At 37.3% G+C, this 10,763-nt stretch overlaps 1 protein-coding gene across 1 annotated transcript in view; it reads left to right on the forward strand.

Moving 5' to 3' along the window:
- Positions 1-9,909, forward strand: part of LOC145485871 (coiled-coil domain-containing protein 170-like) — a 10,749-nt gene extending 840 nt beyond the window's left edge. The window contains exons 2-15 of the mRNA XM_081464523.1: positions 1,292-1,423; positions 1,722-1,805; positions 2,381-2,437; positions 2,766-3,023; positions 3,311-3,400; positions 3,547-3,644; positions 3,934-4,149; positions 4,280-4,343; positions 4,977-5,102; positions 5,280-5,480; positions 5,933-6,055; positions 6,684-6,977; positions 7,573-7,809; positions 8,225-9,909. Of these exons, the coding sequence (XP_081320649.1) occupies positions 1,292-1,423; positions 1,722-1,805; positions 2,381-2,437; positions 2,766-3,023; positions 3,311-3,400; positions 3,547-3,644; positions 3,934-4,149; positions 4,280-4,343; positions 4,977-5,102; positions 5,280-5,480; positions 5,933-6,055; positions 6,684-6,977; positions 7,573-7,809; positions 8,225-8,461 (2,217 nt within the window). The 3' untranslated portion in view covers positions 8,462-9,909. The remainder of the gene's footprint in view (positions 1-1,291; positions 1,424-1,721; positions 1,806-2,380; positions 2,438-2,765; positions 3,024-3,310; positions 3,401-3,546; positions 3,645-3,933; positions 4,150-4,279; positions 4,344-4,976; positions 5,103-5,279; positions 5,481-5,932; positions 6,056-6,683; positions 6,978-7,572; positions 7,810-8,224) is intronic.
- The last annotated feature ends 854 nt before the right edge of the window (positions 9,910-10,763 follow it).

The raw sequence follows: 10,763 nt of genomic DNA on the forward strand, positions 1-10,763 counted from the left end.
TTAGAGTGCAATTTCAAGAGTTACACTATACGTTTTATTGAAGTTCTAATTCTAATTGCCTGCCGGAAGGAAATTATCAAAGCCTACCGAAGTGGGAATCTTCTTACATGTACTGTTTTCTCCTGTTCCTATGACTAATTGAGTTTATTGAAGACGGTTGTAAAACTTTGATGTGATAAATTTATCAGTTACAATTTCGGCTTAATTGACTTAAAACTAGTCTAGCGTAAGTCTCCCATGTCTTGTTGGGTATCCAAGACTTCAAGACAGTAGTTTAATTTATTACAGTATTGAAATATATATATAACCAAAGGGAAATATCATTTAAGATAAGTTAACGCAAATTACATATATAATTAAGAGAACTTTACGTGCTGTTTATATTGTACGTTTCACTTAAAAACGATGTTAAACCCCAGCTTCAACCATGTATGTCTAGTTTTCAAATAGCAGTCATCTCTCCTTAGTATCTCTTAGTTTATTTCTTTCAGCGACAACTTTATTGACTGCATGTTCTCAGCTTTTCCATAACTAATTAATTATTTAAAAACTTCCATGAACAGGGAAAGTTCTTTAGCAACCAAATACTGCAAACATTGCCAGAAGATGTTATTTGTATAATTTTTGGAAGTTGTTTACTTTGACTAAAATGTCAAGTATGCTTCAATGGATCTGTTCATACTCTATAATAATTGCTACATTTGGATAAAAAAAAAATGATCAGAACATAATTATTTGCTGGAATATTTTTCTTTCTGTATGGGTGAGAATGCTGATGAATGTATGTAATACATGTATATCAAAGGAATCATTCACTTGTATTATTTTGTTTAAAAGAAAAGAGAACATTCATTTAACTCCTGTCAATCAATGTCTCTCTAATGTTGTTTTCTTGTGACTCATTCATTGATTAAATTGAGTTTCTTTTAATAATTCTTAAAAGGAGTACTCTACTACACTGTCATTTAGTTTGCTTAAAAACCTCTCACTAACCAGATACAAAAATACTCTCAACCAATCAGACTCAAAAACAAAACAATCATGATTTTACCACATGCATCTTTGTAATGCTCAGGCCCAGTTACCTAAATTATATGCATGTAACAAGTTTTACTGATTCTTTGTTTTTCTACTTCATTTGTTGTCATTTGTCATCTTACTTGTTGTTGTATGCGTCAATCTGACAACAAATAAAGTTGCTAATGAATCAGTTAAGTGTTAAAAATTAAAAATATTTAAATTATATTAATATAATTACTAATGATTTATTAAATAAAATATCATCTTTCAGGCTGAACCAGGTACCCTTACCTGTCGCAGTCCTTCTATTTCCTTGGAACTTGGCTCATCTTTAGATGAAAGTCAGCTGTTACGAGATAAGATCTCCAGACTTCAGCAGGAGAGAGAGCACCTTAGTTCACAGGTATTATTTATTATACTACTAAAAGAATGATGAAACTGATGATTGCAGGTAAGTGTACTTTGTAAAAAACTGACAGTGCATAAATTTGGAATTTGTTTGATACTATTACTATTCCATTCATCATCATTGTCATTGTCGTTATCATCATCATAATCATCATCATCATCAGTTTTACAAGCTAGGCAAACAGTATAGTTTACTGGGTACTATTAATATCGATTGTAGAAATACATCAGCTATATATGTAAATATAATACACTGAGTCACCAAGTAATTTATAATAAATTATTCCCAACAGTTATCACACTACAGACAAGCTGCAGAAACTGCACAAACAGACCTCGCAGCTGAAAAAGTGGTGTCATCTGGATTACAACATGAGGTATGTGTTCATGCAGAGTTTTTACTAATTTTAAATAAATATAATTTGTTAGTTAGTATACCTAGATTTAGCTGTCATTAACCAAGCAAGAGGCCTGTCTGGGAGAAACTCGACCGAAGTTGTGAGTACAGACCGAACGCAGTGAGGGCTGTACACATGACTGAGGTCAAGACCAGGCTTGGGTAATAAGATGTTTATTATATGGCAAACAAGAAAAACTTTATTCGTGTAATGTAACAGGCTCGTACAAAGTTTGCTCATCTTCTCTACATTTTTTCTCATCAAGTTTTTAGCACTTTCATAAATAAATATTTTAGAAGAAATAGTCAATATTTTTGCATTTTAGTTTTTCACTGCAAAACATTAGCGGTCTAGATGCTGGTCTAGATGGGAAAATCTAGACTGCAGTCAAAATCGATTTCAGCCAATCAAATTCATGACTGTAGTTCCCAGTCCTTGTGAGACACAGCCATATAATAAATGGAATTAATGTACATGTATAATAATTAACACACGTCAGTTCATTGCACGCTTCTATGAGAGTTTATATGATATAAACTGCCTAATCTTTACAGTTACGAGATGCTCAGCATAGAATATCAGAAAAAGAACAGCAAATTATTGAATTCAAGGTAGGTTCAATGATTATAATGCTTTTATATGTAAATACTTATACTGCCAGTGAAAATCTAATCATGTACACGCAATGATAACCATGTACTTAAGGATGTGTGTCAGTTATTTTCGTTGGACTCTGTCAGTAATCAATGGTGTTTGGGTATTTCAGTCTGGTAATTGACGGGTCTGCTGGGTGAATCCACATGACTTGTGTTCACAATCAATAACAAATACTCAGAAAGCCCAAAATGAAGTTCAAAGTTCAAAGGTGTTAATATATGATATCTCTAGCCTTTTAAACCCAATCATATTGTTTTAAATTTTGTCAAATTCTGATTACAGTGTGAAATTGAAAGCAACAAACAAAATTCAGCACGGCAGACAGCCTTGGTACAGTCACTCCGTGACAGAATACGAGAGGCAGAAGATGAGGCTGTTGAAAAAGACAACTTTGCCAATCGCAGTGATGTCACCATATCATCATTACGTAAAGAGCTGCAAACCCAGCAAGATCGGCTACAACAAGTGGAATCATCCCTTAAACATCACATTACAGCTGAGGAAGAAGCTGCTGGTAGAGCTGCAAAATGGGAGAGCAAGGTGTGTGTTGCAAAATTTTGGCTTATTTGTGTTATAAGTATAATAATCATTTAGCTATTTTACACTTGAGAGAAACAAACACATTCAGATTTAGCCTTATTTACTAATTGATAGAAAGCTATTTCAATCACCAATCAGTCTGTAGTTTGTGACACCCTCTAGCTTCTCTGCTAAGGCTTGGTCTTAATTAGAATTTAATTTATAAATACTGACACTACATTGTACAATATATTCAATATACTTGGAACTGCTGCAAAACATAGACTGTTATATATTTTAATTTGCAGTACAGTGAAATGAGAACGCAGTTGACGCAAGCTTTGCAACTGGATGCCTCAGAGGCAATGTCTGTTTCTGTTCATTCACTCCTTGGCAGGGTGAGTTTGTTATCAAATTTTTATCCTAGGACTGCTATGCCCAGTTTAATATACGTTTTTAAAAGCTACCTTTTAAGTATAGTATGCCTTGAATGCTTAAGGGGCTTGTACATTGTCAATAATACCTTGGTCAAATTTTAAATTAGATTGCAGAAATTGTCAGAGAAAGGAATAGCTTACAAGAAAAAGCTAATGCACTGTCTCGTAACTTACATGAAAGTAACTTGGAGTCTAAAGCAAGCAGGTATGAGTTGTTGAACTTTTATATGCAGTAATATTGCTGATTTCTGAAGATGTACATGAAGAATGCTTCTGTTAGTTACTATTGTTCGGAATCAGTTGAGATTTGAGTGCCCCAATTGACAAATCACTAATCACGCCGAAAATTCATATATTGTGTATTAATATAGTCTGAATGTATTTTTTCACTAGTATGCTACATGTAGATAGCCAAAGATCACGTGAAAATGTATATTAATCTCTTTTAGAGACAAGGTTTTCATTCTCATTCCATTTTTGCTTTTGCTTTTTAGAGAAACTATAATGAGGTTGGTTTCAGAGGTTGGACAAGAGAAGAAATCTTCAAGTCAAAGCCAAGAAACAGTCAACAGCTTGACCAGAGAGCGAGACATGCTACAGCAGAAAATTCGGGAAATGGAAATAGAAGTTGACCGAATGAAGCACCAGCTCTCAGCCAGTCAAGATGCCTGGGGTGTAACCAAGAAACAACTTGATGAAAAAGAAAACAAGTAATTCAACTTCTGTTTTACATGACTGTGTAGTTTAAAAACAGACAAATATTTCATCCAAAGAAATTATGCTGTAAGTTACATACTTTGTAGATATAGACAATTTATAGATCTTTCTCTTGAATTACAGACTTCAAGAAATGGAACAAACACTACACACCAGTGAATATACTGGCCAATCAGCCCAGTCAAAGGTTTGTTGTTGTTGCCTGTTGCATACACACTTTATTTCAAATGTTGTTCAGTTGATCTCTGTAGTCATGTTTGGCCAAAGAAATATGAGGTTTAGGGTAGGGCAGGGAAGTGTTGCTGAAGTTTTGATTTTTTTTTTTCTTATTTACTTTGGGGATGGAACCCCAAGTTTTTCCTTACAATTCAGAAGTATTTTACAGCACTTTGAGCATTGAGGTACTATCAGTTGAATCCTAAATCTAAATATGAATTAGCCATTCTTTTTTCGGCCTGGAGACCTGAAGGTTGTAAAAGTTAGCAAGGGAGAGGTAATACATGAAATCATGTTAAGGTTGTTGTGAAGAATCAATGCAGAGACTAATTAAGACTTAATCCCCACAAACTGAATAATTGCTACATGTCAGTAAGTGGTGTAGGTAATCAAATGGATGCTAGTGAAGGATTTACACTACAATTGATATTTGAAAATTCTCTCAAAATGTACTTGAGCACTCAGGTGAGTGCAGGTTGAAAGGATTTTCAAATATCATGAGTAATGTAAATCCTTAATGGCTTGTAGTTTAATCATACAATTACTCATTTCTTACATTAATCAATTCATTCATTCATCAATGTTATAATGTCTTTCACTGTAGCTGCACAACTTCAAACGCCACCTGGCACAGTTGATTGGAGATTTAGATGATTCTATCGCAGCTGAGGAAGATGCTATCATTTCCAAACTAAAGAAGATAGTCAGAGACTACAGAGATGTGAAATCGGTATGTACAGCTTGCTTAATCTGCTCACTTTGCTATTTTTGGTCATAATAACTCCCCTCTTTAAATTCCACTGTTTGTTTCAAACTGTAACTAGACTTGTGCCTTTTTTTTTAAGTAAAGTTTCATTTGCTACAATCATTCATGTATCTTAATGTGTCAATTTTTTGCCTTGTTCAGAGAGAGGAATCATTAAGGGTTCAGTTTAAGAACCTATCTGAGGAGCTAGATAGTCAAAGGAACCTTCACCGTACCACTCTGAAACGAGCCAGTGAGGCAGAGACCCAACTGAAAGAGAACCAAGATCGTGTGACGGGCCTTGAAGGAGAACTTCTAACCTCTGATGTAGAGAGAGACCAGCTGAAAGATGACAAGAGGAAGGTAACACTGTTTGCAGTCGAGACGTTGTTGTAGGTAACATGACTAACTTGACGGTGATTGCCGACCGTGTGCAGCAATGCTTGGAGGTCTTGGAGAACTCGCAAGTTTTCGCACATTCAAACTTTTTGAGAAAATCTGAACTGTGTCAAAATCTTTAGGCATACTTAGACATAGCAATTTTTCTTGGACAATTTTGTCCAAGGGAGAAAGGCGCAATGAGGTTAACCCTATGTGAAGCACCAACCGGTGAGACAACGCCAGACCACAACACCGGGAACTACGTGCCCTACTCTTTGCGATAAGTGTGTGGGTTCTTTAACGTCCCCTGCTAACCATGTAACACTGAAGATGCAGGAGACGAGGCCTACGGTTTAAAGAAGAGATTGCTCTGTTGATTACATTCATTGCCATTTATCCTGTTCTCAAACTATCGTTTGCAAATTTTGTGTCAGTTTGTTACGTTCTGTGAGAAGTTGGCTCGTGTCATGAAACTCGATGAAATCGCTGATGATGTTGGCTTAGATGTTAATGGCGAGGCTTTGTTAGCCAGAGGAGAACAGCTTGTCAAGCTTGAGGTAAGACATCGTGAAGCAGTTAGTGAAAGACAGCAAGAACTTTCAAATGGTAATTTGTTTTTCCGCGTGCCGCGTTCACTGTACATTCTATCTACGCGTTAAACTCGTGCGACATGATCGAGCCTAGCTTGAGTAAACGGATATATCTCTTTTGACTCTCAGTTTTCCTGTACGGAAGCGGTGACTCATTGTATTCATGTCACTTTGGTGGCAACGTAAAATGTCCTATGAACTTTTGCGTTATTTTATGACTAGCGGGAAGCCAGTCACTTTCATTGCAATGAGGTGGTTTTCTTTTACTTTTCCTAAATTTTTAGTTTTAAAATTGTGCCCAGTTCAAGCTTCCACGTGAAAGTGAGCCTGTCGAATGATATGAAAAACGAAGCAAAGGCAACCCAAAAATGGTTTTATATTGAGCAACCTAGCTCATTTTACATGATTATACGTTCTAGTTTTTAATTGTTTTGTAGTTCACTTTTGTAATGTGCAGGTGATCATATATTCATGTAACGTGCGCAATATAAATATAAATTATTATTATTATTATTATTATTATTTATTTAGCCTAACCACTGAAGATTCTTTAACATTGAATTACTCATGGTGATGTCACACGTTTTGTTTGCAGGCTGATGCATTAGATGACAGAAAGACGACCATTTACAACCTTCAAAGACGTCTGAAATGGTCTAAACAACAGCTGGAGAGCAAAGATTTACACCTGGGATTACTTAAAAAGAAAGTAACAGAACTTGAGGATCTATTACGAGACAAAGGACGAGTTGAAGTCGAGAGAGATGAGAACTCGATCAGATACAAGAAACTCGTCAAGCAAAACGATAAACTCCAACGAGAACTTCTCGATTATAAGCAACAAGTAACGGGTCTGAAGGCTAAATTACTAGAGGCTAGCGAACTTAGGGTAAGTGTAGAAAGATGGAATAACACATTATAAGCTGTGAGAGTGTGAGAGTTGTACATGCCTGACTTATCCCTTATTGAGCATCTTGTACCATGACTGCATTATACCAAACTAACTGTTTTATACATTTGTTTTTCTGATTTGTAGGTTTACCAATCAAGTATAAATTATACCCCATTCACACCAACTGAACTAGTAAACGGTTTACTAAATCAGGTTGAGGTTTTCCAATTTGTCGATTACGCTTTGCATCCATTTTGAGAAGACAAATTTCAAACCACCCTGCTACCATATTTTAATCAAACAGGTTTTTTACCGTGAGAAGTTGTGGGGTGTGCACGGTCTGAGCAACTCACTTTTAACCTTGTTTAGTTAAACCACTTTTAAACATGTGTAACATGTTGGTGTGAACGGTGTATTATTTTAACTTAATGATAATTTCATTTTAGTATATTACTGAGAATTTCTTTATTGTGATTGGCTGAGAGCAGACTGCACGAGCATTCTTTAGAGAATTCGAAATATCACTATTGCCTACACCAGAAGCACTAATATCACTGTTTAAGCCATTATACTGATCGTTTCCTGTTTGTAGGTGAGAACGTTAGAGCAAGGAAAGACAATCGAAGAACTGGAGAACGCGGTGAATAAATTGGCAAAGAGTAAGCATAAGACATCAGCTGAACTGCACGACTTAAAGAACGAGCTGGAAATGACAGAGAACGAGGCTAAAGCAAAGAAAGCGCGCTCGTCCCAAACAGTGCAGCAACTAAACAGTGAACTACAAACTACTAAACAAGCGCTGGAAGAGAGTAGAGTAAGAGAAAAACAGGTGAATATAGTTTTGTTTATGACATGTATGTAGTTCTTTTGGGGGGGGGGGGTGGGGAAGACATGTCCAAGAAAAGTAGAAAAACTTACAGCCACGGACGTGTTGAAGAAACAAACTTACAGAAGTGAGTTAGGAAGTGAAATTCTCCTTTTTGGTTGCCATATCTGTCTTTCAATGGTAGTGCTGAGAGTGTTTTTTTGTTTTTCTTGTCGCCTGTCTTCTTGATAAGAGAGCTGACGATGCGTAGCCTAAAATGTCAGTCATCTTCCGCCCTCTGGCTCAGCCTAATCCCTGGACGAGAGACGATGCCTTGTTATATAGAACTTCTGATCAGTGCCTTTTAGACCCTCTGTGGGAAATAGGGCGCATGTTTAAACTCGTACATGTACAAACCTGACTCCTTGTTTTGTTTCAGTTGCTGGATTTCCGTCAAGTCTTAGCTCGGCTTCTTGGTCTCGACATCAACACACTTTCTGTCCCAGACTACGAAATCATCTCACGGTTGGAGCGTCTCGTCCAAGCGCACCACGCGCACTCGATCACCACACATAGCCTGGAGGCTAGTCTCCAGGACATGGAGAGCGGCTTTCGCTCGGGTTACGACGATGCTGTCGCTATTCTTAGAACACCATCGCCTGTTAAAGCTTCGTAACGCGAGCTTTGAACTCTTGTTAAATATGTACATAGCAGTTACCCATAGAAAATACTTAAGACTAACATATTAAGACTGAGTGTTGCATGAAACATGCTTCAAGCGTAGGTATCTAGGCTTGCGTGACTCTACTGTAGCGGGACTCTCGTCTGAAGTTTACGCGTCACGGTAATCGTAGTGTGGATGAGAGTTCGAACTGTGTTTTAAAGGCAGTACACAGTTCGTTCCTGAGACTTGTAGATGGCTGGCAACTAGAAAACCCTTACGTAATTTCTTAGCATTTTTAGCCGTCCATTGCAAAAGTTTCGTGTCGCTGTCTAAAAAAAACGATGAACGCTTCAAAAAAGCCAGATCAGTTGTTTCATATTGTATAAACGAAAAGAATCATTGTACTGTGAAGAAGGGATTTTTTTTGGCTTTGGCTATGTGGATGGTACGTTGACAAACGCCTACTTTATAGCAAGAGATCTAGTCTCTTGTTTGTGGTGAGGTTTTCTAAAAATTTGAGAGGAAAAATGTTGCGGTAACCTTGATAATAAGAGCACAACTAGATTAGTCAGTATTCTGTACTTTTAACGCCAACATTCGGTTACCGGCTGATCGTCAGCAACTATTAGCCAACCGCTGAATGGTATGCCTGTAGACTCTAGTTACGAGAGTTGAAGTCACGTGACATCGCGGCCATGGGGTAAACAAGAAGAGAAAGATGATTAAAACGTAGAATCACTTGTAAAATAGTGAAATATAGTATAGCTATTTGGGCACAACATATTTATAATTAAAAATATAGGTAAGTTTATTGAGGTAAAGAATTGTACTCAAATGAAGCTTTGTATCAATACTGATTCCCTAGTTTACGTCAATCTCACTTTCTTAAAACTTACATTAAACCTCAACTGGTGTTTATGAGTGGTCTTAATTTTACCTTAGTTCGTTAATTCACATGCATGTTACTTAAAGATGACTTACAGTCCGTACTGCGCACTCACATTTTTTATTTTCTTCGTGTAAGACTTCACAAAATGTAACATATCGCAACTACCTACATGAAGCAAATTCAAAGGTTCATGTCCACCACCGCGCCATTATGGATGCGAAGCTTTATGCTTCGTTCTTTCTCATATCACTTGATGAAACAACTTCGCAGCTGTAAAAATCAGTGAAGCTGTTGGGAAAAGAATTTGAAAGGCCTCAAAGATAAGGTAAGCAGTTCGTAACGAATAACATCGATTCGCATTCCGTCGAGTGAGACATATTAGGGTGCTGAGACTACGCAGTACGGACTGCAAATCATCTTTATAGTTATATTTGGTAACAAGCTTATGACAAAACCAACAATTATGGTGATATACAACAAATTGATCTGTATCGAGTTTGTTTTCTATCACTGTACTGCAACAAGAGTTATTTCTTAATGTGAAATAAAGAAAGAGGAAACATTTTGTATTCCCAGCGGCGTGCTGCATGACTGTATATCTGTCTTGGCTTGCTCCATAACAAAACAATAATCGGTTGAGGCGGAGAGAAGAGTGAAGAGGCAAACTTCAAAACGCAATGGTGTGGTAGGGAAGGGATACTCTCAATAAAAAAAATAATAAATAAATATCTTTATTTAAGTGTCAAATGTAATTAGTATTGTTATGCTAATTGAGGACAAATATTGCAAATGGAACATAAACTATTGAGGATCCCAACTGGTTGGAGGCTGACCAGTTGGCTGTTTACACAGCGCGGTCGAGGAGTTGAACTCGGGACTACCGAGAAAAAATCCAGATGGCGGCAGGGTGGAGGATTTGAACCAGGGACCTCCGGGTTTCAAATCCAGCGCCCTAAACCCCCCGACCACGCCTCAATACTCACAATACAAGTACCTGCCCCCACAAAGGGTATGGTGATCGTTTTCAGTAGTTCGGTCCGATGGGTCTGAAATTGGATTTGGTTTTATTAGAGGGAACCACGACGATATAAATCTAATATTCTCTTTGCAACTTGCTTTGTATCTTGAGCAGAAACGAAAGAAAACAAAATATATCAGTTTATACGATAAAGTGCCAGTTTAAGACATAAGTTTGAGCCGAGTCCTGCGCTGTGATTGGCTACCAGCGAGCGCGCAAGATGGCGCTATCTTGCCCGTTCGGGAATACGCGCTTTGTCCCGCGCATTTGTGTACTGTGCTCATTATTCCATTTATAAAATCCTTTATTGACTGTGCTTGCTCGGTCAAGATGGCTGAATATTACCCTCGCGCTATCTTGCCCGTTCAGGAATACGCTCTTTGTCCCGAGCATTTGTGTACTGTGCT

This window comes from Orbicella franksi, chromosome 4 (assembly GCF_964199315.1).
Source record: "Orbicella franksi chromosome 4, jaOrbFran1.1, whole genome shotgun sequence".
Lineage (NCBI taxonomy): Eukaryota > Metazoa > Cnidaria > Anthozoa > Scleractinia > Merulinidae > Orbicella > Orbicella franksi.